Raw genomic sequence first — 27,580 nt, forward strand, 5'->3', positions numbered from 1 at the left:
AGCCTGAATGAAGTATTTCCTTTGACATAGAACATACACAGAAAACGGCCTCCCTCTTTAATTTACCCTCTCTCCTCAGCCGGGCTCTGACTTCACACACACTCTCTCTCTCTCTCTCTCTCTCTCTCTCTCTCTCTCTCTCTCTCTCTCTCTCTCTCTCTCTCTCTCTCTCTCTCTCTCTCTCTCTCTCTCTCTCTCTCTCTCTCTCTCTCTCTCTCTCTCTCTCTCTCTCTCTCTCTCTCTCTCTCTCTCTCTCTCTCTCTCTCTCTCTCTCTCTCTCTCTCTCTCTCTCTCTCTTCTCGCTCTCCTCAGACAGGCTCTGGCTTCCTCTCTCAATTCAATTTCAATTCAATTTCAATGTAAGGGCTTTATTGGCATGGGAAATGTATGTTAACATTGCCAAAGCAAGTGAAGTAGATAGTAAACAAAAGTGAAATAAACTATAAATCTTAACAGTAAACATTACACTCAGAAGTTCCAAAAAAATAAAGACATTTCAAATGTCATATTATGTCTATATACAGTGTTGTAACAATGTGCAAATAGTTAAAGTACAAATGGGAAAATAAATAAACATAAATATGGGTTGTATTTACAATGGTGTTTGTTCTTCACTGGTTGCCCTTTTCTTGTGGCAACAGGTCACAAATCTTGCTGCTGTGATGGCACACTGTTGTATTTCACCCAGTAGATAAGGGAGTTTATCAAAATTGGGTTTGTTTTCGAATTCTTTGTGGATCGCTGTAATCTGAGGGAAATATGTGTCTCTAATATGGTCATACATAGGTTAGGAAGTGCAGCTCAGTTTCCACCTCATTTTGTGGGCAGTGTGTACATAGCCTGTCTTCTCTTGAGAGCCAGGTCTGCCTACGGCGGCCTTTCTCAATAGCAAGGCTATGCTCACTGAGTCTGTACATAGTCAAAGCTTTCCTTAAGTTTGGGTCAGTCACAGTGGTCAGGTATTCTGCCACTTCGTACTCTCTGTTTAGAGCCAAATAGCATTCTAGTTTGCTCTGTTTTTTTGTTAATTCTTTCCAATGTGTCAAGTAATTCTCTTTTTGTTTTCTCATGATTTGGTTGGGTCTAATTGTGTTGTTGTTGTTGTCCTGGGGCTCTGTGGGGTCTGTTTGTGTTTATGAACAGAGCCCCAGGACCAGCTCGCTTAGGGGACTCTTCTCCAAGTTCATCTCTCTGTAGGTGAGTGCTTTGTGGTGGAATGTGTGGGCATCGCTTTCTTTTAGGTGGTTGTAGAATTTCACAGCTTTTTTCAGGATTTTGATCATTTGCGGGTATAGTCGTAATTCTGCTCCACATGCATTATTTGGGGTTTTGCGTTGTACACTAAGTATATTTTTGCAGAATTCTGCATGCAGATTCTCAATTGGGTGTTTTTCCCATTTTGTGAATTCTTGGTTGGTGAGTTTTATGTTTATTTGGATGGCATAGAAGGCCCTTTTTGCCTTGTCTCTCAGATCGTTCACAGCTTTGTGGAAGTTACCTGTGGTGTTGATGTTTAGGCCGAGGTAGGTGTAATTCTTTGTGTGCTCTAGGGCAACAGTGTCTAGATGGAATTTGTATCTGTTGTCTTGGCTACTGGACCTTTTTTTGAACATCATTATTTTAGTCTTACTGAGATTCACTGTCAGGGCCCAGGTCTGACAGAATCTGTGCAGAAGATCTAGGTGCTGCTGTAGGCCCTCCTTGGTTGGTGATAGAAGCACCAGATCATCAGCAAACAGTAGACATTTGATTTCAGATTCTAATAGGGTGAGGCCGGGTGCTGCAGACTGTTCTAGTGCCCTCGCCAATTCGTTGATATATATGTTGAAGAGGGTGGGGCTTAAACTGCATCCCTGTCTCACCGCACGGCCCTGTGGAAAGAAATCTGTTATTTTTTTATTGCCAATTTTAACTGTGGTTTGTGTACATGGATTTTATAATGTCGTATGTTTTTCCCTCAACATCGCTTTCCATCAATTTGGATAGCAGACCTTAATGCCAAATTGAGTCAAAAGTTTTTTTTAAATCAACAAAACATGAGAAGACTTTGCTTTTGGTTTGGTTTGTTTGTTTGTCAATTAGGGTGTGCAGGGTGAATACGTGGTCTGTCATACGGTAATTTGGTAAAGAGCCAATTTGACATTTGCTCAGTACATTGTTTTCACTGAGGAAATGAACTTGTCTGCTGTTGATGATAATGGAGACTCCTCAGCGGGTCTCTCCTTCTCCTTTGTCACTCTCAGGCTGCATCCCAAATGGCTCCCTATTTCCTAAATAGTACACCACGGTGTAAGTAGTACACTATATAGGGAATAGGGTACCATTTGGGACATAGTGCCAGCTCTTTTGAAAGCCACTGTGCTGTTCCTATGGCACCAGCACCACTTTCACTCCTCTCTGACACAACAGCACAAGCCTGTAAAACCAATCATCTCTTTATTTCCTGTAAACCAGTGGTTTCCAACCTTTTTCTGTTACTGTACCAGATGTAAAATGATCCTGTTTTGATTAATTTAATAGAGTGAGTTAGGTCTGCTCTATACCAAATTAGCAATTGAGGCCTTCTTTGCGGGAGTGGGGGGCATGGGGTGGGCAGGAGGGGCATAGGTCTGATCTGAGGGGGTCTATATGGGGTGTGGGCATGGTTGGTTTGGGGGGGTATCTCTGGCTTCCTCCCCCTTAACTTTTTCTCTCTCTCCTCAGCCGGTTTCTGGCTACCTCCCCCTTAACACTCTCTCTCTCTCCTCAGCGGGTCTCTCCTTCTCCTTTGTCACTCTCAGGCTGCATCCCAAATGGCTCCCTATTTCCTAAATAGTACACCACGGTGTAAGTAGTACACTATATAGGGAATAGGGTGCCATTTGGGACATAGTGCCAGCTCTTTTGAAAGCCACTGTGCTGTTCCTATGGCACCAGCACCACTTTCACTCCTCTCTGACACAACAGCACAAGCCTGTAAAACCAATCATCTACTTATTTCCTGTAAACCAGTGGTTCCTATCCTTTTTCTGTTACTGTACCTCTACCTGCAAGGAGTACCCCTGAAGTACCCCCTCATGTGTATTTTACCAGTAAGCCTATAGCCTCATTAGTCTTCTCAAGTACCCGCAGGGGTCCTAGTACCCCTGGTTGGGAACCACTGCTGTAAACCAATCATCCTGTTATTTCCTATAAACCTAGCTGTCTCTGTCTGATCTAATCTATGAGAGATGAGAGATGTTCTACACAGAATGGTTATATTTCCTTAGCTGTGTTCCTTCTGAAGTTATTGTGGTGAATTTAAAAAGCCAAATCACTGCAATTATGAAACTGATGGAGCCTAGTGTCCTCCAGTGTCTGTTTGTGGTATGAATAATAATAATGTATTTGAATGTTGTTTGATGTCATTGTGATTTTACTCTGTACACGAACGATCAAGTAAAACCACATTGTATAATGTCTCTTTACTTTACCCTCCACAGGTATTATTCCAGATAAATTCAGATCAAACAGTCCAAGTGATATACAGATACTACATCTGCTGTTTTCTCATTTTACCAGTGGTTTACTCTTCTTGATCATTACCTCATAATACCATTATTGATTACACTAAAGATACATAATAGGATTAAAATGATTAAATGATGTTCCTGGTCATTGTATCCTGCTGTTAGATGTAGGAAGTTCAGTCTGGTGTAGTAGTTCATCTCTACCTGACAGGAAAAGCAGGAATGCCATCTAGAGGTGTTCCTTGGTGCTGAGGTCTCTGTGTAACCTGGGTGACACTGGAGGACAATGGAAGTTGATGCTAAATGCTTCTTTATTATACATTTGTTTAATCAAATGTCATTGTCCTCTTGAACATCCTCCTGTCTTCAGTTGGCTCCTCAATTCATTATCCTTGGTTGGAGAGGGAGGTAGCAGCAGTGTTCCTTGGTTGGAGAGGGAGGTAGCAGCAGTGTTCCTTGGTTGGAGAGGGAGGTAGCAGCAGTGTTCCTTGGTTGGAGAGGGAGGTAGCAGCAGTGTTCCTTGGTTGGAGAGGGAGGTAGCAGCAGTGTTCCTTGGTTGGAGAGGGAGGTAGCAGCAGTGTTCCTTGGTTGGAGAGGGAGGTAGCAGCAGTGTTCCTTGGTTGGAGAGGGAGGTAGCAGCAGTGTTCCTTGGTTGGAGAGGGAGGTAGCAGCAGTGTTCCTTGGTTGGAGAGGGAGGTAGCAGCAGTGTTCCTTGGTTGGAGAGGGAGGTAGCAGCAGTGTTCCTTGGTTGGAGAGGGACGTAGCAGCAGTGTTCCCGTAGTCTGGTGACAGTCTGAGAAATGTATGCTACACAGACACTTGACTGTGTAGATGGGAGATTCCTCATGTAGACTATGATTTGCATAAATACCTTGTTATCAATAGTTAACAGAATTAATTTACATTTACATTTACGTCATTTAGCAGACGCTCTTATCCAGAGCGACTTACAAATTGGTGCATTCACCTTATAGCCAGTGGGATAACCACTTTACACATTTATTTTTATTTTTATTTTTTTGGGGGGGTGGGGTGGGGTAAGGGGGGGTGTATGGTAAGGGTGTACGACTGTCACGTGACAGTCGTGTTTAAGCAGAGAAGGTTTGACTGTATGTGAAAAGGTCCATTCTACTGCTACCCACTCACACAATAACTATTCAAAGAATAAACAGAGATCAAATAGCTTAGTATAAAGTAAAACATGAGAAACAATCTTATATGCCAAATATATGATTGATCTGTTGTTTACATCCTCACGTGTTTTAAATGTAAACAGTTGCGTTTGGCCTTGGACCTGTATTAGAAGAAACACCAAAAGGGATTTACACTTTGAAAAAAGGTTTGTTTGATTTCTTTTTGATACTGTATGTAATGCATCCTTCACATGAATGAATGATCAGCATGGTCTCATAGACTAGACGTAACATAGTAAATGTAAATCCGGGACACTCAAATTAGTATGATATGTTACGTATGGTACGGTTACATAAGACAGAAGATTACTTAAGGCAAAAACGAAAGGAGGGTGGTTGTTCGGGGTGGATTGGTGGGCGTATAACGCGAACGTCTAGCAACCCAAAGGTTGCGTATTCGAATCGCCTCACGGACAACTTTAGCATTTTAGCAACTTTGCAACTACTTACAACGTTTTAGCTACTTTGCAACTACTTAACATGTTAGCTAACCCTTCCCCTATAACCCTAACCTAACCTTAAATATGTATAATTTAGCTGAAAGCAAAGTCCTGTCTCTGTGGAAACCATGGTTGCGTCCCAAATGGTAACTTATTCCTTATATAGTGCACTACATAGGGATTAGGGAATAGGGCTCCATTTGGGATGCACTCCAACTGATTAGAGGTAGACTTTGCCCTGGAGGGACAGTTCCAGGAAGAGAAGGATCGGAGCCCTGTGTAAGAGGTAAGGTGAGTAGATCTGAGAGAAGAATTATAATACAATCAATATGCTCAAAGGATTTGTTACACCAACTGCTGTTGTATATTAAATGTATGATGTATGTCAGTACCTTCAAAACAGTTGCCTTATCAACAGTGGTGGGTTATTCCACAATGGCAAGGGAGGCTTTAGAGTTGGATTTTACTTATATGATTTACAAATATATTTGTATTTTTAGAGTCCATCATTTTGCTACAATTACTAGTGCTTTTCTCTGAATTTCACTGATTATTCAACAGGATCATTGTGTCTATCAGTACAGTAGAAGGAAGAGGAAGTTTTATTGCCAGTTAATGACGCAGGTACATTTCTTTGTGTGTTAATGAATAGGACTCATTACCTGGCGGTAATCTTTTGGAGGGTAACATGGATCAATCTAAAACAAGCAGTGAAGCCCAACCCCCACCGCCCTACTCTCAGGACTATAGGCAACAGAACACCTATGGCCAGCAGAACCCCTATGGCCAGCAGAACACCTATGGGCAACAGAACACCTATGGCCAACGGAACACCTATGGGCAGCAGAACGCCTATGGTCAAAACAACTATAGTCATCCCCACTATGGTCTGAACGTTGGCCCTGGCAACATAGCGGTGGTCTCTCCAGCGGGTCAGTATGATGACATGGGTCAGGGTCATCCTGAGGAACAGCAGCAACATTGGGCTACTCCACTACCACTACAGGCTGACTATTCCACTGGGCTGGAGGACACCGGCTGCTTTGATGACAAAGCTATAAGAAGAGGTCAGTCAGTGGCTGCGACTGAAATGACACCCAATTTACTGTGTAGTGCACTACTTTTGACCAGCGCCCATAGGGTTCTGCTGAAAAGTAGTGCACTATATAGGGAATAGGGTGCCATTTGGAACTCAGACAGTGTTTTTTGGTTGGTGTCCTCGTATCATGATGATCTGGAGCCGCATCAGTCCTTGAAGAGTAGGGGTGCTGATTTAGGATCAGTTTTGCCTTTAAGATCATAATTAATAAGATCGTGTGGACAAGGTGAACATGATCCTAGATCAGCAACCCTACTGTGAGACGCTTGATACACATGGCCCCTGGCGCTATTGATTAAACAAGTGTTGTGGTGAATGCGACCGTAATGCTCTGCTCCATGTTATTGCCCTGAAGTAAACTAGTGGGCCTACGGTAAACATCTGCTCACAGTCAAGGGATTTGTTTCCACAGGCTTTATAAAGAAGGTGTATCTGACTTTGATGATTCAGCTTCTACTCACCTTTGGAATCATCTGTGCCTTTCTGTATTGGTGAGACACTGACACTTTCATCATTACTCCATTTACAGTGTTCGACACTGAGTGTTACCCAACTTTAACACTTCAACACTTTAAGTGTTACCCAACTTTAACACTTCAACACTTTAAGTGCTACCCAACTTTAACACTTTAAGTGTTACCCAACTTTAACACTTTAACACTTTGTTACCCAATTTGAACACTTCAACATTTTTAAATGTTACCCAACTTAAAAGTGTTGAAGTGTTAAAGTTGGGTAACACTTAAAGACTTCAACACTTGCAGTTGCCCAACACTTTGAAGTGTTGAAAGCAGTTCCTGTTAGATTCAATGTTCCATTTTAAGCTCCACAACACCACAGCGTTATAATAATGTACCTAGAAGGAGTGCATAAAACAGAGAGATGAAATGTTCTCTGTAATTGCAGGGAGGATCTGAGGGTCTGGTCCAGGAACACCTACTGGTTTTCTTACTCCATGATGTAAGTAACGGCATGACAACCACTGAATCCTTTTAACATCTCTCTGCTTTGACTCCTGAGCCAGTAATCAGAAACCTTCTCAGAGTAGGAGTGCTGATCTAAGATCCGATTGGTCTTTTAGATCATAATGAATGCCATGACACGGACATGGGGCCTGATGTTAGGTTAGTGCTCCAACTCTGAGTGGCTCTATGAATACAGGCCCTGATGTCTAAACTATTATATGAATATATTGTATTGTTTTCTCCTGAACAGGGCAGTGGTGCTCGTCCTCATAATAGCCTTGTCCTGTTGTGTCAATATACGTCGGAAGGTCCCGCTCAATTTCATAGCCTTGGGACTGTTTGTAAGTATCCATTCCAAGAAGGCATCAATCAATGAAAACAAGTTGGTTGTATTTTCTGACCTTTGTGTTATTTTTCTGTGTAGACCATTGCAGAAGGTCTACTGCTGGGCTCTGTGACTGTGTGAGTACTGTATGCCTCTGGAGTGAACCTGATGTACTTTCTCTCTGCTATATAGACTAAATCCTTTATAAACCAGCAGCTTTATATGTCACCTGTCAGTCAAAGTGAACTCATGCAAATGGCGGTTTGCAGTATAAGCTTATGGCTAAATCATTCCTCCATGGCGGTTTGCAGTATAAGCTTATGCCTAAATCATTCCTCCATGGCGGTTTGCAGTATAAGCTTATAGCTAAATCATTCCTCAATGTCGGTTTGCAGTATAAGCTTATGGCTAAATCATTCCTCCATGGCAGTTTGCAGTATAAGCTTATGCCTAAACCATTATTCCACCAAAGGAAACCTGACTCTAATACATCCAGTGATATTTCAGCATAGGGTTGAAAAACTCTGGTAACTTTCCCAAAATTCCCAAGTTTTCCAGAAATCATGGTTGGAGAATTCCTGCTTTCCTGCTTATTCCCTACCAATTCCGGGAATCGTCCAACCAGGATTTCTGTAAAAGCCTGGGAATTTTGGGAAAGTTACAGAAATTTTGCAACCCTATTTCAGTGAAAGATGACAGTTTGGTTTGTGTTGCAGGTTCTATGAGGCGGACGCTGTTATGTGGGCTGTGGGCGCCACAGCACTGGTCTCCCTAGCTCTGAGTGTCTTTGCCATGCAGTCCAGAGTACGTCCTCTCCATAGATATAGAAAGATGGCACACTTTAAATCCTTGTAATGGCCGTGTTCTGTGAAAGCATGGGCAGCGCCATTGTGGCTAACTCCATTTTAAAGTAGTCAATTTCCTCTCCTTCTACTTGTGAGTGTACTGGTAATCCATAAAGAAACAACAGCATGCTGCATATCACCATCTACTGTGCTGCTGTGTGTACAGTCTGAACAGGTATAAAGCCAGGTTGGTGATTTACTGCCACCTGCAGTTATGGAATGCTTGCTCAGGAGTTTAAATCATTGGCTGACACCTCCTGATGACCTGGATGGAATTCTGTGATCTTCTTAACACATAGGGAGTCTCACCCAAATGGCTACTTCAAAATGGGGAGAATCTCAATAGCGTTTCCTTGATTTCTCGCGTCCTCTCTCCTCGCCTCCTTCTCAAAACCAATTGGATGACAAGGTCAGAGGTCCCTCCTTCTCAAAACCCATTGGATGAGAAGGTCAGAGTTCCGACCTTCTCATCCAATGGGTTTTGAGAAGGAGACGAGGAGAGAGGACGCGAGGATTCAAGGAAATGCAATTGCACATTTTCCCATCAGAGGGGTGTTTCCATCAGACTGACTTGTTGCGGATAAAATGCTGTGTGTGATGAGATATGGCATAAAAAACCCTTTTGCGGTTAGGGTTAGAGTTAGGGTTAGGGTTCCCATGAACCAGACATTCATTAGACAGTTTGCTGATGAAGTGGACAGAGTAGGTTATATGTTGAGATATGGATAAAAGTTTTTTATTTGATAATTGGCAGCCAAAATGCATCATACGGCCCACATTTATGTATTTTGAAAGTAACATATCTTGAAAACATGCTATATCAACAATAGACTAATGAAACAAATAGCGAAAGATAGTTTTTGGGTGGAGTTTTGCTTTAAGCACCATAAGTTATGAAATACACTGAGTATACCAAACATTAGGAACACCTTCCTAATATTGAGTTGCACCCCCTTCTGCCGTCAGAACAGCTTCAATTCATCGAGGCATGGACTCTACAAGGTGTCGAAAGCGTTCCACAGGGTTGCTGGCCCATGTTGACTCCAATGCTTCCCACAGTTGTGTCTAGTTGGCTGGATGTCCTTTGGGTGGTGGACCATTCTTGATACACACGGTAAACTGTTGAGCGTGAAAACCCCAGCAGCATTTCAGTTCTTGACACAAACCAGTGTGCCTGGCACCTACTACCATACCCCGTTCAAAGGTAATTAAATATTTTGTCTTGCCCATTCACCCTCTGAATGGCACACATACACAATCCATGTCTCAATTGTCTCAAGGCTTAAAAATCTTTCTTTAACCTGTCTCCTCCCCTTCATCTACACTGATTGAAGTGGATTTAACAAGTGACATCAATAAGGGATCATAGCTTTCACCTGGTCAGTCTGTCATGGAAAGAGCAGGTGTTCTTAATGTTTTGTATACTCAGTGTATTCTAGTGAGTCTGTCGACAAAATTGTAACTAAAAGGTACACTGTATTTTGTATACTCAGTGTATGTTAGGCCTAAAGTTCATAACTTATTCCATCTGCCTATAAACTCCACATGCTTTTCCACATGGTGGTGGTAGTGTCTACAACTACACATCATTTTACATTTTACATTTTAGTCATTTAACAGACGCTCTTATCCAGAGCGACTTACATGAGCAATTAGGGTTAAGTGCCTTGCTTAAGGGCACATCGACAGATTTTTCACCTAGTCGGCTCGGGGATTAGAACCAGCGACCTTTCGGTTACTGGCACAACGCTCTTACCCACTAAGCTACCTGCCGCCGTCAATATCACGTGACTCCAAGTTTACTGCCATATGATGGTTTTTATATCAATATTTGCACATAAAAGCGTTTCCACCTTCATTTCTCACGTTATACATTTTACTGACACAAAAAGATCCCACCTTTGCGGTTTCCATCCGACATGTACTTTACTGGCATACAAAGGTTGGAAGGAAACATGGTTAGTGACTGTGATCTGTGGTTGTCTTACCTACAACTATATATACAAAAGTATGTGGACACCCCTTCAAATTAGTGGATTCGGCTGTTTCAGCCACACCCGTTGCTGACAGGTGTATAAAAAAATTGAGCACACAGCCATGCAATCTCCATAGACAAACATTTGCAGTAGAATGGCCTTACTGAAGAGCTCAGTGACTTTCAACGTGACAACGTCATATGATGCCACCTTTCCAACGAGTCAGTTCGTCAAATTTCTACCCTGCTAGAGCTGCCCCGGTCAACTGTAAGTGCTGTTATTGTGAAATGGAAACATCTAGGAGCAACAACGGCTCAGCCGTGGTAGGCCACACAAGCTCACAGAACGGGACCGCCGAGTGCTGAAGTGCGTAAAAATCGTCTGTCTCACTCGAGTTCCAAACTGCCTCTGGAAGCAACGTCAGCACACAACAACTGTTCGTCGGGAGCTTCATGAAATGGGCTTCCATGGCCGAGCAGCGGCACACAAGCCTAAGATCACCATGCGCAATGCCACGCGTCGGCTGGAGTGGTGTAAAGCTCGCCGCCATTGGACTCTGGAGCAGTGGAAACGGGTTCTCTGGAGTGATGAATCACGCTTCACCATCTGGCAGTCCGACAGACAAATCTGGGTTTGGCGGATGCCAGGAGAACGCTACCTGGCCTAAAGCACAGTGCCAACTGTAAAGTTTGGAGGAGGAGGAATAATGGTCTGGGGCTGTTTTTCATGGTTCGGGCTAGGCCCCTTAGTTCCAGTGAAGGGAAATCTTAACACTACAGCACACAATGACATTCTAGACAATTCTGTGCTTCCAACTTTGTGGCAACAGTTTGGGGAAGGCCCTTTCCTGTTTCAGCATGACAATGCCCCCGTGCACAAAGCGAGGTCCATACAGAAATAGTTTGTCGAGATCGATGTGGAAGAACTTGACTGGCCTGCACAAAGCCCTGACCTCAACCCCATCAAACACCTTTGGGATGAATTGAAACGTCGACTGCGAGCCAGGCCTAATCGCCCAACATCAGTGTCCGACCTCACTAATGCTCTTGTGGCTGAATGGAAGCAAGTCCCCGCAGCAATATTCCAACATCTAGTGGAAAGCCTTCCCAGAAGAGTGGAGGCTGTTATAGCAGCAAAGAGGGGACAAACTCCATATTAATGCCCATGATTTTTGAATGAGATGTTCGACGAGCAGGTGTCCACATACTTTTGGTCACGTAGTGTACAGTTGAATGCACTGACTAAGTAGCTCTAGTTAAGAATGTCTGCTAAATGACTAAAATGTAGCTTACTAGTAATCTACCGTCTTCCCTAATTTCTGTTATAGTGGGACTTCACCTTAGCCAGTGGGGGCTTGTGGGTGTTCGGTTGGACTCTCATATCCTTTGCATTGTTGTGTGGAATCATGCGATCCCAGGTAAGTCAAGCCATTTCACAGGTATACCAGTATGTCCAAAAAATGTAAAGGGGCAATCTGCAGTTTAAACAATAACAAAGCCACAACCTGCCACTGTTTTGGTAAACAGCTGATGAATGGGTCTGGCGAAATGTAAATGTAATGTACCCACTCTCAAATTCATAGACAGATCTAAGGATGCAAGGACTGGCCGAAAATCAATGTACCTATCGCAGATTGCCCCTTTAAAACACAGTATTTTATATTGTGTATTGTATTGGAGATTGAAGAACATTAACTATGTTTCCGTTTTAGAAATACACTTGTTCAGAACTAACTTAGTGTTGTGTTTTAATCCATAGTACCTTTACATTGTGTATGCTTGCCTGGGGACCTTGCTATTTTCTTTGGTAAGTAACCTTCTTCCTACATCTATTCTATTCATGGTTGTTGTCAAAGCTATTAATTTGGCCACCTTCATACCACCAAGCAATAAACATTCACTGACATCTTTATAAGAATGTATGTAAGGTTTCACGAGTCCTTTATACACAATCTTTAAGAAGCTTTGGAATGGTCACCCATGCTGTTTATGACTCATTCTGTTAGCAGGTAGAAACAGTAATGTATTTTTGTAGCAATTGAACAACTGATTAGTGTATATTTGTGTCTCTCTCCAGTACCTGGTGATGGACACCCAGCTCATACTGGGTGGGAACCACAAATACAGCATTTCACCAGAGGAGTACATCTTTGCGGCTCTCAACCTGTACCTGGACATCATCTCTCTGTTCACTTTGCTACTGTCACTCATTGGACTCAGCCGTTAACTTAATACATTGTCTTACGTCTGATAGCGCAACAAGCCACCTGTCCTGATCCGTTGAGGAGGAGTTACACCAACTGTCGAAGACAATGCCTTTTAATATGGATCAGCATCAAAGATTCAGCCAGAGAAAGCACTTCTATGTTTCGTATTCTTTGATGTATAAATTACCCCATTGACATTCCATGTTATGCAACTTAGTGCCTTCACTAAGTATTCACACCCCTTGACTTTTTCCACATTTTGTTGTGTTACAGCTTGAATAAAAAATTTATTAAATTGACATTTTATGTCACTGGCCTACACACAATACCCCATAATGTCAAAGTGGAATTATGTTTTTAGAAATGTTTACTAATTAATTTTAAATAAAAAATCTGAATTAAAAAGTTATTGTCGGATATTATTCATCCTAATCAGACAGGTTTTTTTTATATGGACGATACATTGGAGATAATATAAGATATGTACTGGAAACAATAGAACACTATGAAAAATCTGGGAAACCAGGCCTGGTATTCATAGCTGACTTTGAAAAGGCCTTTGATAAAGCACGACTAGAATTTATATACACTGCTCAAAAAAATTAAGGGAACACTTAAACAACACAATGTAACTCCCAGTCAATTACACTTCTGTGAAATCAAACTGTCCACTTAGGAAGCAACACTGATTGACAATACATTTCACATGCTGTTGTGCAAATGGGATAGACAACAGGTGGAAATTATAGGCAATTAGCAAGACACCCCCAATAAAGAAGTGGTTCTGCAGGTGGTGACCACAGACCACTTCTCAGTTCCTATGCTTCCTGGCTGATGTTTTGGTCATTTTGAATGCTGGCGGTGCTTTCACTCTAGTGGTAGCATGAGACGGAGTCTACAACCCACACAAGTGGCTCAGGTAGTGCAGCTCATCCAGGATGGCACATCAATGCGAGCTGTGGCAAGAAGGTTTGCTGTGTCTGTCAGCGTAGTGTCCAGAGCATGGAGGCGCTACCAGGAGACAGGCCAGTACATCAGGAGACGTGGAGGAGGCCGTAGGAGGGCAACAACCCAGCAGCAGGACCGCTACCTCCGCCTTTGTGCAAGGAGGAGCACTGCCAGAGCCCTGCAAAATGACCTCCAGCAGGCCACAAATGTGCATGTGTCTGCTCAAACGGTCAGAAACAGACTCCATGAGGGTGATATGAGGGCTCGACGTCCACAGGTGGGGGTTGTGTTTACAGCCCAACACCGTGCAGGACGTTTGTCATTTGCCAGAGAACACCAAGATTGGCAAATTCGCCACTGGCGCCCTGTGCTCTTCACAGATGAAAGCAGGTTCACACTGAGCACGTGACAGACGTGACAGAGTCTGGAGACGCCGTGGAGAACGTTCTGCTGCCTGCAACATCCTCCAGCATGACCGGTTTGGCGGTGGGTCAGTCATGGTGTGGGGTGGCATTTCTTTGGGGGCCGCACAGCCCTCCATGTGCTCGCCAGAGGTAGCCTGACTGCCATTAGGTACCGAGATGAGATCCTCAGACCCCTTGTGAGACCATATGCTGGTGCAGTTGGCCCTGGGTTCCTCCTAATGCAAGACAATGCTAGACCTCATGTGGCTGGAGTGTGTCAGCAGTTCCTGCAAGAGGAAGGCATTGATGCTATGGACCGCCCGTTCCCCAGACCTGAATCCAATTGAGCACATCTGGGACATCATGTCTCGCTCCATCCACCAACGCCACGTTGCACCACAGACTGTCCAGGAGTTGGCGGATGCTTTAGTCCAGGTCTGGGAGGAGATCCCTCAGGAGACCATCCGCCACCTCATCAGGAGCATGCCCAGGCGTTGTAGGGAGGTCATACAGGCACGTGGAGGCCACACACACTACTGAGCCTCGTTTTGACTTGTTTTAAGGACATTACATCAAAGTTGGATCAGCCTGTAGTGTGGTTTTCCACTTTAATTTTGAGGGTGACTCCAAATCCAGACCTCCATGGGTTGATACATTTGATTTCCATTGATAATTTTTGTGTGATTTTGTTGTCAGCACATTCAACTATGTAAAGAAAAAAGTATTTAATAAGATTATTTCATTCATTCAGTTCAGATTAAGTGTTCCCTTTATTTTTTTGAGCAGTGTATATAAATGCCTGGAATATTTCAATTTTGGAGAATATCTTATATAATGGGTTAAAGTTATGTATAGTAACCCTATGTGTAAAATAGTAAATAATGGCTACTTCTCAGAAAGTATTCAACTGTCAAGAGGAGTTAAACAAGGTTGTCCACTATCGGTATATCTATTTATTATTGCCATCAAAATGTTAGCTGTTAAAATCAGATCCAACAATATCAAGGGGCTAGAAATCCAGGGCTTAAAAACAAAGATGTCATTGTACACTAATGATTGTTTTCTTTTAAATCCACAATTTGGATCCCTCCACAGCCTCATAAAGTTGGTTGCAATTTCAGTTTAATCCACCAGAAAAGACAGAACAAATATTACGGTTAAACTCAAATATACTAATTGATTTTTTAAAAAGCTATATTTTTGGAAAGAAATGTTTAAAAACTGTATAATCTTTGTAAATTATATAAATAGGACTGGTGGAGTTGTCACACATGCAGCTACCAAAAATATATGGAAATGTTTGCTCTACTCAAAATTACAACCAACTAATTGCAGCATTACCACAAAAATGGAAGAGGTAAGTGGAAGGGGAAGAAAGTGAGGAGCTTGTCTGTCGGCATTAAAGACCAACATTGGTTAAAGGAAATTGTGATAAATAAAAAAGTATACCAGTTTAATTTAAGGACCACAAAATGTACAGCTGTGCCATATATATTGCAAAATAGTTGAGAAGAGATTTTCGATGTACCGATTCTATGGCATATGGTTTATGAACTGATGAACAAAACTATGTCAGATTCCAAACTTCGAGTTTTACCATTTACATTATTATACAAAATTATTGCAACCAATAGAATGTGATATATATGGGGGGATACAGCCATCCCAGCTCTGCAGACTTTGCTGCAAAGAGACAAAATCATTAGATCATTTGTTTTTGTACTGCCCATATGTAGCTTGTTTTTGGTCGCAGTTTCAGGAACGGCAGAAGAAATGCAACATTTACCTCTGCAAATAGCACTGCTGGGTGATTTGAAATGTCATAGTCAATCGATCAAAAATATAATAATACTCTTAGCAAAAATGTCTATCTTTAATTTACAAACTGTAGAAACTATTAGAATAGAAAGGTTCAGAACTTTTGTGAAACATCACAGCACAGTTGAAAAATATATGGCAACTAGAAAAAAACTGGATGGTCTTCAGAGATAGATGGGACGGGTTGAGTGGAGCTGAAGGGTGGGACTAAAAATAACGAGATAACTAATGTAAAATATACTGTGTCCGTAAAATGTACTGTATTTAGTAGGTAGCTGGAAGTAGAAGCAAGCCTATTTGTTGTTTCCCACTAGTTTACTCCAATTAGGGGAAGGGAGGTAGGGTTAGTGGAAAATAATAAAGGAAAATATATTTTAAAAACATATAAGGGGATTGGATATGATGCAAACATTTACTTTAACGGAAGCCACAATCTATCGGCAATATTAAAGATGATCCACCCCCTTAAATATTGAAAAAATGAAAAGCTGAAATGTCTTTAGTTTTTAGACAAGTATTTAATCACTTTGTTATGGAAAGCCTAACTAAGTTCAGCAGTAAAAATGTGCTTAACAAGTCACATAATAAGTTGCATGGACTCTGTGTGCAATAATAGCGTTTAACATGATTTATGAATGACTACCTCATCTCTGTACCCCGCACATACAATTATCTGTAAGGTCCCTCAGTCAAGCAGTGAATTTCAAACAGATTCAACCACAAAGACCAGAGAGGTTTTCCAATGCCTCGCAAAGAAGGGCACCTATTGGCAGATGGGTAATAATAAGAAGAAAAAAAGACATTGAATATCCCTTTGAGCATGGTGAAGTTATTAATTACACTTTGGATGGTGTATCAATACACCCAGTCACTACAAAGACACAGGCGTCCTTCCTAACTCAGTCGCCAGAGAGGAAGGAAATCGCTCAGGGATTTCACCATGAGGCCAATGGTGACTTTAAAACAGTCACAGAGTTTAATGGCTGTGATAGGAGAAAACTGAGGATTGATCAACAACATTGTAGTTACACCACAATACTAACCTAAATGACAGAGTGAAAAGTAGGAAGCCTGTACAGAATAAAAATATTCCAAAACATGCATCCTGTTTGCAGTAAAGCACTGAAGCAAAACTGAAAAAAATGTGTCAAAGAAATTAACTTTATGTCATGGATTCAAAGCGTTATGTTTGGGGCAAATCCAATACAACACATCACTGAGTACCACTCTTCATATTTTCAAGCATGGTGGTGGCTGCATCATGTTAGGGGCATGCTTGTCATCGGCAAGGACTAGGGAGTTTTTTAGGATAAAAATAAATGGAATAGAGTTCAGCACAGGCAAAATCCTAGAGGAAAACCTGGTTCAGTCTGCTTTCCAACAGACACTGGGAGACAAATTCACCTTTCAGCAGGACAATAACCTAAAACAAGGCCAAATCTACACTGGAGTTGCTTACCATGATGACATTGAATGTTCCTGAGAGGCCTAGTTACAGTTTTGACTTAATTCAGCTTGTACATCTATGGTAAGACTTGAAAATGGCTGTCTAGCAATGATCAACAACCAACTTGACAGAGCTTGAATAATGAGCAAATATTGTACAATACAGGTGTGCAAAGCTCTTAGAGACTAAGAGCCAATTTAAGCTTGATCCGAAAATGTGGTCTGAGGCGCCGTATGGATGGTGTGACGCAATTGCGGCGCCTCTGGAGGCCAAATTGAGCTCCATACCGCATCGCCGTGTGCCTCTCAAATTTTGAAACAATGCGGAGGGCTCCATATAACTCCACATTGACATGATTGGTTGACAGTAGCTGAGGGCGGGAGGTCCTGTATGAACACAAACTCACTTCCTTGACATCTTCCTTCACAACAGCTCTGCTACGCTAAGCGCAAGAAGTAAGAATGTCCTGCCTTCTGCAGAGGCCATATCACTGTAAATGCTGCATGGCCAATGCAGACGTTGGATTGACCATGCAGTGCCTTTTACCCAGAAAGACTCACAGCTGTAATCGCTGCCAAAGGTGATTCTAACGTATTGACTCAGTGGAGTAAATACTTACGTAAATGAGATATTTCTGTATTACATTTTCAATAAATTAGCAAACATTTCTACAAAAATGTTTTCACTTTGTCATTATGGGGTATTGTGTGTAGATGAGTGAGGAAAAAACATATTTAATAAAAAAAAATATTCAGGGTGTAACAACAAAATGTGGAATAAGTCAATGGGTAAGAATACTTTCTGAAGACACTGTATGAATGTAGATAATAGAAAGCATTGGTGAACGTTTTATTTGTTTTGAATGTTTTATAATAAAAAATAACATTCCACTCAGAAGTAAAACTCAATAGAAAGCGGTGATGATAGAAATATAGATTTGTACGTTTTATAACAAAAATAACATTGCGTCTGCTAAATGACTAAAATGTAAATGTAAAACTCAATAGAAAGCACTGGTTAAGATTGATATAGATTTTAATGTTTTTGTATAGAAAAAAATACATTCCACTCAGTCGTAAAACTCAAGGTTTATTGGCAACACATCAAACAGTATGTTTTTCATATAAAGAGGGAATGTATAAAGTATAGACTATGAAAGTGCAAATAGCATTTCAAGGATTAGTTGCTTTATAATAAAATGCTAAGAATGTCCAAATTCAACGTTATTTTCTGTTTTACTCATTTCATGCACATCATACTGTTACATCAAGGACAACTCAACCGATTTACATTACTCCCACAAGTTCACCAGCTCCATGTATGGCGCTCACAGCTTAACGGTTGCTAAATACATTTCAATGCAATACGTTTCTTTAGCGGTTGTTTCAATGGTCAATTTACGATTACTTCAATACAAATCACACTAGATTGGATAAAGATCAATTCCAAAAGTGAAACTTTGAAATATCAATATTATTTATATTTCACATTTACTTTATAGACGATAAATCAATACATCTTATTTTTTTCAAATCAGTTATTAAGTATATCTTGATATCCATTTTCAATCGTAATAAGAAACGTTCAATTTAAATAAATAAGTCAGTTTTTCAATATATAGTGTTTTCTGCTGCAGAATACACATTACAGATACCTTTCCAAAGTCAACTCTCGTCATAAACTTGTAGTTCAGTTATCGACCCACAGATATGTCAAACAGTGTTCAATATACATAATCAAGTAAAATCACAGTTATACTTAATAAATGCATTATATAAAACGCACCGGAAACAATCTGGAACCACACTAAAGGAGGCAACAAATGGATATAAAAATGTATTTAAAAAGTATCAAGTTTGGACACGTGTTAGTTTTATGAGCGGAATTTCTATAACGTGTCTTTGTAGTTTTTACACTACATGACCAAAAGTATGTGGACACCTGCTCGTCGAACATCTCATTCCAAAAACATGGGTATTAATATGAAGTTGGTCCCCTCTTTGCTGCTATAACAGACTCTACTCTTCTGGGGAAGGCTTTCCACTAGATGTTGGAACATTGCTGCGGGGAATTGCTTCCATTCAGCCACAAGAGCATTAGTGAGGTCGGCCACTGATGTTGGGCGATTAGGCCTGGCTCGCAGTCACCGTTCCAATTGATCCCAAAGGTGTTCAATGGGGTTGAAGACAGGGCTTTGTGCAGGCCAGTCAAGCTCTTCCACATCGATATCGACAAACCATTTCTGTATGGACCTCGCTTTGTGCATGGGGGCATTGTCATGCTGAAACAGGAACTTCCCCAAACTGTTGCCACAAAGTTGGGAGCACAGAATTGTCTAGAATGTGTATGCTGTAGCGTTAAGATATCCCTTCACTGGAACTAAGGAGCCTAAACCATGAAAAACAGCCCCAGACCATTATTCCTCCTCCACCAAACTTTACAGTTGGCACTATGCATTCGGGCAGGTAGCGTTCTCCTGGCATCCGCCAAACCCTGATTAGTCCGTCAGACTGCCAAATGGTGAAGCGTGATTCATCACTCCAGAGAATGCGTTTTCACTGCTTCAGAGTCCAATGGCGGCAAGCTTTACACCACTCCAGCCGACGCTTGGCACTGCGCATGGTGATCTTAGGCTTGTGTGCGGCTGCTTGGCCATGGAAACACATTTCATGAAGCTTGTGACGAACAGTTCTTGTGCTGACGTTGCTTCCAAAGGCAATTTGGAACTCGGTAGTGAGTGTTGCAACCGAGGACAGATGATTTCTACGTGTTACGCACTTCAGCACTCGGCGGTCCCATTCTGTGAGCTTGTGTGGCCTACCACTTCGCGGCTGAGCCGTTGTTGCTCCTAGATGTTTCCACTTCACAATAACAGCACTTACAGTTGACCGGGGCAGCTCTAGCAGGGCATACATTTGACGAACTGACTTGTTGGAAAGGTGGCATCCTATGACGGTGCCACGTTGAAAGTCACTGAGCTCTTCAGTATGGGCCATTCTACTGCCAATGTTTGTCTATGGATATTGCATGGCTGTGTGCTTGATTGTATACACCGGTCAGCCACGGGTGTGGCTGAAATAGCCGAATCCACTAATTTGAAGGGGTGTCCACATACTTTCATATATATAGTGTAGCTACACACCATTAATTTCTGTAAGACCTCAGGAAAATGTGGCAATAAATTAAAAAAGATTGACATAAAGGCACTGTAATGAACTGTGTAGAGAACCGTTTTTAAGACCCGCTGAACCCCTCTACTGTAGTTGCTGAGTCCCATCAAGGCTTGAACTTTATAAGAGTTTATTTAGCTTTATGGGCTGGTTTCCTGGACACAGATTAGGCCTGAACCTAGTCCTGGACTAGAAAGCAGGGTCAATGGAGAATCTCCATTGAAAGTGATGTTTAGTCCAGGACTAGGTTTACTGTGTGTCTGAGAAAGCAGCCCTATACTAGTTTAGAATGACCAGTGACATCATTACTACAGTGATTAGGTATAAACAAGTATCTGATTACAATTCTTCTCTTACTACTGTTGTTTTCCTACTGAGCGAACAGCAGCAGCAACGATTATGTTACTTTCTATTCTCCTGTCAGGGCTGCTAGCCTGTGTATCTTTACGAATACTGTCAGTCAGTCTTCTAATGGGTTCAGTACAACAAGGTCTAATAGATCTAAGCAGGCACAATTCGCTTGGAGTCCACTTGGTGATTACAAACTGTGCTTTTGTTAGCCAGTGTTTGGCACCTAACAACTTACCGACACATTAGGCAGATCTGGATGGGACTGAGAGCACTGTTATATTGGTATAATAAAACTACTAGAAACACGCATCACAGCACGGCACTGCTCTCCTGTACAGCTGATTACAACCTCCCTCAGAACTCTCCTGTACAGCTGATTACAACCTCCCTCAGAACTCTCCCGTTCAGCTGATTACAACCTCCCTCAGAACCAAGTCCAAACACAATACAGTAGGCTCTTATACTCCAGCGGAATTAAAAAATATATATTATTATCAATATCAGAAAATATTAGATCAAAAACTCCTGCAAATGTATTGACTATAATAATGCACTATAATACTGCATCATCTCATGTTGTAATCTAAAACAGATCATCTGAGAGAAGCAACTTGTTCATCATCTTATCAGCAAATATCCATTTGGGTAATATAATACCAATAACACCCATTCAAACATCTTCCATCCCGCTTTATAGGAATCCATCCAGTCATCCAGTCCCGTGTAGCTCAGTTGGTAGAGCATGGCGCTTGCAACGCCAGGGTTGTGGGTTTGATTCCCACGGGGGGCCATTATGAAAAAATGTATGCACTCACTAACTGTAAGTCGCTCTGGATAAGAGCGTCTGCTAAATGACAAAAAAAATGTAAATACCCTGGGGGCATCACATGCCAATTTAGATCAGCTATCAAGTGTCTGATGTATACTTGTAAACACTGGAAAGTGAAATACACTCCATTCCTCATAATATATATTCTACTGCACTACAATCAAGTCAGGATTAATTCCCCCAACACCATCACTGGCTACTTGGTAATGTCCCCTCTCAGTAAGGATTGGTCCTCTTTCGCTCTGCATGTCAGTGGTTTTATCCCTCTGAAGGCTTCTGTCTTCCATCAGACCAGGAGAGTTGGCTCCTCCAACTCAGAGTTTTCATCCAATCACAATCAGACCAGGTGTGTCTCCTCCTCCCACTTAGATTTTTCCACCAATCAGACCAGGTGTATCTGCTCCTCCCACTCTGAAGAGCTGGTGCTCGGCAGAAGGTCAGAGGTCACAGAGTCACACATGGGTGTGTCAACGTGAACGACGTTACCCCCACCGAGCCTCTCCCCGCCCCGGTCCCCTGTCCCGGAAGTCACCATGCAGGGCGGGGCCATGGCCTCCAACCCCACCACCAGGTCTAGCTGGGTGGGCCTCTCCCTCTCAGCCTCCATCTCCTCCAGGCCCTGGGAAAGGAAGGGGAAACAGTCCCCATCTTCCCCCACCTCGCCCTCACCCCCCTGGGGCTTGGCATGGGGCTGGTGGAGGTTAGTGCTGGCTGTGGTCTGTGCTGCTGTGTTGAAGTCTAGGTCTGTGTCTGAGGAGGTGGTGGTGGTGGAGGGGATGAGGGTGATGCTCTGAGGGTTCATGTCATGGAACCAGGCCATGATGTTGCCCAGCAGGTTAGTGTTGGGGTGTGAGGGGTCCTGGAGCCCTGTTGAGGTGGTGGTAGTGGAGTCCGTAGTATCACTGGATGATGAGAATAGAGCCCCACCTGAAGAAGGCTCCCTGAATGGGTTGAGATTGTGGTTGCTGTAGTGCTGGTGTGGGGCCTGGACCCCTGGAGACCCTTCATACTGGTGCTGGCTGCTGATGGTCCTCATGTTGCCTAGTCTCATGAGACTATCCCCCAGCTCCAGGAGCTCTGAGCTGCTGATGGCTCCCCGGGGCCCCACCTCCACCCCCTGGGGCCCCGCGTCCAGTCTGGAGGGGAGGGAGGTGCCGATGGCCCCCAGGGACGCCTCATTGGACAAGAAGTCTGGAGTGTCCCCGCCCATCGCCAACCCAGACTCTTGGAGTGACAGCTGGATAGCCAACAGGATGTTGGGATCGTCCTCATCCAATGAGCCCAAGCCCTGTAACACATAAACATAACGATGGGGGAAAGTATGCATTTCATGTGGAAAGAGGGACGAAGGTCTTGTAGAATATAAATATTTAGTCTGTTTAAACCTATTGGTGCTGTTTCTATGTCTTGTAAGGTGTTGTTATGACGTAAGATACATTTGTGTGAAGACAGACAGTAAAGAAAATGTTATCAAAAGTAAGAAATAAAACAATTTTATACCGGCAGTCTGAACTTGACATTGGTCCCGAAATGTATTTTGTCAATAAACTATCTGGCTTATATAATAAGAGATAAATCGTTGGCAGGGAGGAAGACGAATACACAGACGACATGAAAACACTGAACTCACCATGGGGGGACCGTGTCTTCGACCACCTCCAATTTCCTGTGTGTCTGTTCATGAATAAAAACCCAGTCAGTCAATGTAACAGAACAATCACACTGACAAACTCAGAGCTCAAACCATTCAAGGCCTTCCCAGCAAAGGAAAAGCTAGCTATTATTCCTATGTTACTTTTTCCAGGAAAGCAGTCATTCATGTGGTGAAAACACTGACCCATTAAATGGGGACAAAAACACATCAGCCTTTTAGGAAACGTATAGGAAACATACAGTCATAGCTGGATATCCTATAGAAATACCAGGTAGACAGATACCTGCAAACACATACAGTCATAGCTGGATATCCTATAGAAATACCAGGTAGACAGATACCTGCAAACACATACAGTCATAGCTGGATATCCTATAGAAATACCAGGTAGACAGATCCCTGCAAACACATACAGTCATAGCTGGATATCCTATAGAAATACCAGGTAGACAGATACCTGAAAACACATACAGTCATAGCTGGATATCCTATAGAAATACCAGGTAGACAGATACCTGGAAACACATACAGTCATAGCTGGATATCCTATAGAAATACCAGGTAGACAGATACCTACAAACACATACAGTCATAGCTGGATATCCTATAGAAATACCAGGTAGACAGATACCTGAAAACACATACAGTCATAGCTGGATATCCTATAGAAATACCATGTAGACAGATACCTGCAAACACATACAGTCATAGCTGGATATCCTATAGAAATATCAGGTAGACAGATACCTGCAAACACATACAGTCATAGCTGGATATCCTATAGAAATACCAGGTAGACAGATACCTGAAAACACATACAGTCATAGCTGGATATCCTATAGAAATACCAGGTAGACAGATACCTGAAAACACATACAGTCATAGCTGGATATCCTATAGAAATACCAGGTAGACAGATACCTGCAAACACATACAGTGGGTGCTACACATTAGTAGTGAGATGATGTGAGTTGGCAGTGTGATGGCTTGTTTAAAGCCACACCCACAGGGCCGCCCCTATTTCAATGGAATTCCTGTCCTAGAGCAGAAATGCCTGTTTAGTTCCACCTCCGAATAATGACCTAGGCTCCTAATACATATTCAGGAATTGGGGGTGCGAACTAGAGGTCTTCACGGGTCCAACAGGTTGAAATTCCGAGATCCTACCCGGGACCTGAGTGGGTCCGGATCGGGTCTGATATAATTGCCACGGGTCTCGGGTATGTGCAATTAAAGTAGATTTACTAACTGGACCCGTCCTCTGTTAATTTAACATGTGTGAGGTTATGTCATGTAAACGTTATGAGAACTGAGCGAGCTTGTTATCCGTTTCAGCCTATTGCAACTCAATAAAACATATCGCTTATGTCCAGCTGAAACTGGTTCCAGCTGCTCACCTCACGTGCGCCTGCTGAGGACAAGGAGAGAGAGAGTGACTGAAAGGAGCCTTTGCCAGGCTACTGTTGATTGCGAAGATGGAGGCCTTTTTTTATTGAAGTAAAATGACAGAGGAGAAAGAGTATGCTGACGAGAAGCTGAGAAGGGGAATTACATTTTACATTTTAGTCATTTTAGCAGACGCTCTTATCCAGAGCGACTTACAGTTAGTGAGTGCATACATTTTCATACTGGCCCCCCGTGGGAAACAAACCCACAACACTGGTGTTGCAAGCGCCATGCTCTACCAACTGAGCTACAGGGGAATGTCCTCGGGGACAAGTGAACAAAGACGAGAAGAACGCTGGTGCGGCCAAATGGACTGTGTGATATTGATTATTACCCTAATAAAGTTAAGAAACTTTTGTGAAGGATTGGTGTGGCTATTATTAGGCTTAGCTACAGCAGGCCTACGAAGGCAGAACGCACCAGCACTCCAACTGACTCCGACAGTTGAACTTTAGATGAGGAAGAATGTTTTAGGCCACAGTTACTCTTTTAATCTAACAATAATGCTTATTTTTATAAATATATATTCTGATCGATTTACAAATTAGCCTCCTGTACGCCTGTATCTGTATAGCAGCTGTAGCCTATCTGACAAGAATAAAGACATTCATGTCGGTGTCGGGAACATGGTTCCGGCATATCACTTTCTTTCTCTCTAGGGCTCGAACTAAAAGCTTCTCTTCCTTTATGTTGATTTAATATTAATATTATACAGAGGACACCGAAGCCTATAGGCCTATGCATGCAATGCCCTGATGCATTTAGTGCTCAAATCTCCAACAGCTGAACCGCGAGGTGGACAATTATTGTTTTAGGAAGTTAAAAAACCAATAAAACAATAGACTATAAAGTTTTTAATATGCTACAGATCGAAACACAACAAATAGTTTTTTTGCTGCAATTTGTTATAGGCAGTTTTTAAGGACACATAACAGTGGATCATTTGGCCAATATGGCTTGTTTATTGATGGCGCTGGCAGCGACCAGCTGGAGGTTTATTTCTCTCTCTCTACTCTGGTATCTGAACGGGTCTCAGATCCGAACCAGAACGGGTCTGTTTGGGTTGGTTTTTCCCATGGGCCTTTTCGGAACGGGTCTGACTGCCCTTGGGTCCATTCGGAACGGGTCTCCATTTTTTGAAAATGTATTCATGAATATCGGGTCGGGTGGGAAAGCCACGGATCCATTTCGGAACAGGTCCACATTTTTGGACCAATGAAGACCTCTAGTGCGCCTAATACATATTCAGGAATTGGGGGTCTGAACGTCGCCGTGAATTCCACGTGGACTGGAGAGAAATATACCCACTAGGACTCTGACACGGACAGCGGTCAGGGTAGCTAGCTAGCATGCTAACCTTATCTAAACCTTTGGTAAGCTATTTTCCGGATAGAAGTCTGTTAAAATTCTGAAATTGTCATCCAATAACAGTGGCGCTGATGGAAGGCTATTTGGCTGCGGTACAGCAAAGCCAAGTCAGACATCCTGTGCTCATGGTTCTCACAGAGGAAGTGAAATGATAGGCTACAATGACTTTGTTCATGATGCACGCCGCTCAAATGATAGGCTATGTAACAAAACCCTGAGCGCATCGGACTTATTGACTTAAATCGTTGTGCAACATCATGGATAAGCTCTGGGCATCGTCTTTCAGCGAAATATAATCTTTTTTTCCCACTGTGATGGCTAGTTTAAAGCACTGTGATGGCTAGTTTAAAGCACTGTGATGGCTAGTTTAAAGCACTGTGATTGCTAGTTTAGCATCTAGAAAAAGCTATAGTATCTATCCATCTATCTTTTAGTTATTGATTCATTATTACTTAAAGTGCTGTCGCTAGGTTCGTCAAGATCGGGAATGTCCCCTCTCTGTCTCCTCTGCTGACGATCTCTGTGTCTCCGCCGGTACTGGAACTCTGCATACTCCTGTAGGGACAACCACATAACACATGATGATGTCACAGGTCGTACGTCATAACGTACACACATATTGGGAGAATCTCAATTGCATTTCCTTGACTCCTCACATCCTCTCTATTCGGACCTCTGACATTCTCATCCAATGCAGTTAAAGGAGGTGAGGGATACACTGAATCCCAGAAAGACAAATTGAGATAGAGCCACATTCTCCAGACATCCACTGTCTGATAGTGATGCGCGGGTTGACTCATAACCCGCAGTCCCCGCGGTTATATCCGCGGGGCGGGTGGGTTGAGGGTCATGAAACATTGTGTGGATGAAGGCCGGGCGGGTGGGTGGCGGGTTGAATAAAGAGAAAACAATACCTTAAAAAATCCAAAAATGTATAATTCTTGTGCAATTTATATCTATAGGCTACATTGAGGTTTTTCTTTCATTATTTGAGGATATCTGGCATTAGTGCGTAAGCCTAAGCTTTAGGACCTAACTGTACGCGCACCAAATGCTTTTGGGAATGGGCAGAAAAAGTTAACATCGATCCACTGAGGCAAAAAGACAGCCTTCATGGTATCACAGCACTGTCTGAACCCCTGGCAGACAGCCATCATGGTATCATAGCACTGTCTGAAGCCCTGGCAGACAGCCATCATGGTATCACAGCACTGTCTGAACCCCTGGCAGACAGCCATCATGGTATCACAGCACTGTCTGAACCCCTGGCAGACAGCCATCATGGTATCACAGCACTGTCTGAACCCCTGACAGACAGCCATCATGATATCACAGCACTGCCTGAACCCCTGGCAGACAACCATCATGGTATCACAGCACTGTCTGAACCCCTGGCAGACAACCATCATGGTATCACAGCACTGTCTGAACCCCTGGCAGACAGCCATCATGGTATCACAGCACTGTCTGAACCCCTAGCAGACAGCCATCATGGTATCACAGCACTGTCTGAACCCCTGGCAGACAACCATCATGGTATCACAGCACTGTCTGAACCCCTGGCAGACAGCCATCATGGTATCACAGCACTGTCTGAACCCCTAGCAG

The 27,580-nt window shown here is 42.7% G+C and overlaps 2 protein-coding genes across 4 annotated transcripts in view; one reads left to right on the forward strand and one right to left on the reverse strand.

Moving 5' to 3' along the window:
* Nucleotides 1–5,337: 5,337 nt before the first annotated feature.
* Nucleotides 5,338–12,838, forward strand: LOC121586734 (protein lifeguard 1-like). 2 transcript variants are annotated; one of them, XM_041903678.1, is made up of 10 exons: nucleotides 5,338–5,412; nucleotides 5,774–6,188; nucleotides 6,633–6,711; nucleotides 7,127–7,180; nucleotides 7,436–7,526; nucleotides 7,610–7,647; nucleotides 8,227–8,314; nucleotides 11,659–11,748; nucleotides 12,090–12,137; nucleotides 12,408–12,838. In XM_041903678.1, the coding sequence occupies exons 2-10, from the start codon at nucleotides 5,810–5,812 to the stop codon at nucleotides 12,555–12,557; spliced, it is 1,017 nt and encodes a 338-aa protein (XP_041759612.1). In that variant the 5' UTR covers nucleotides 5,338–5,412; nucleotides 5,774–5,809; the 3' UTR covers nucleotides 12,558–12,838. The 2 variants fall into 2 exon arrangements, with proteins under 2 accessions (XP_041759612.1, XP_041759613.1); XM_041903679.1 differs by having other exon boundaries at nucleotides 5,366–5,407.
* An 8,633-nt stretch (nucleotides 12,839–21,471) lies between these two features.
* LOC121586735 (ankyrin repeat and IBR domain-containing protein 1) overlaps nucleotides 21,472–27,580 on the reverse strand; it is a 64,484-nt gene continuing 58,375 nt past the window's right edge. For both annotated transcript variants that reach the window (XM_041903680.1, XM_041903681.1), the window contains exons 18-20: nucleotides 26,425–26,527; nucleotides 23,135–23,178; nucleotides 21,472–22,792 (exon numbers count right to left, since the gene is read on the reverse strand). In XM_041903680.1, the coding sequence (XP_041759614.1) occupies nucleotides 21,887–22,792; nucleotides 23,135–23,178; nucleotides 26,425–26,527 (1,053 nt within the window). In that variant the 3' untranslated portion in view covers nucleotides 21,472–21,886. The remainder of the gene's footprint in view (nucleotides 22,793–23,134; nucleotides 23,179–26,424; nucleotides 26,528–27,580) is intronic.

Source organism: Coregonus clupeaformis, unplaced genomic scaffold, assembly GCF_020615455.1.
Source record: "Coregonus clupeaformis isolate EN_2021a unplaced genomic scaffold, ASM2061545v1 scaf0222, whole genome shotgun sequence".
In the NCBI taxonomy this organism is placed as follows: domain Eukaryota; kingdom Metazoa; phylum Chordata; class Actinopteri; order Salmoniformes; family Salmonidae; genus Coregonus; species Coregonus clupeaformis.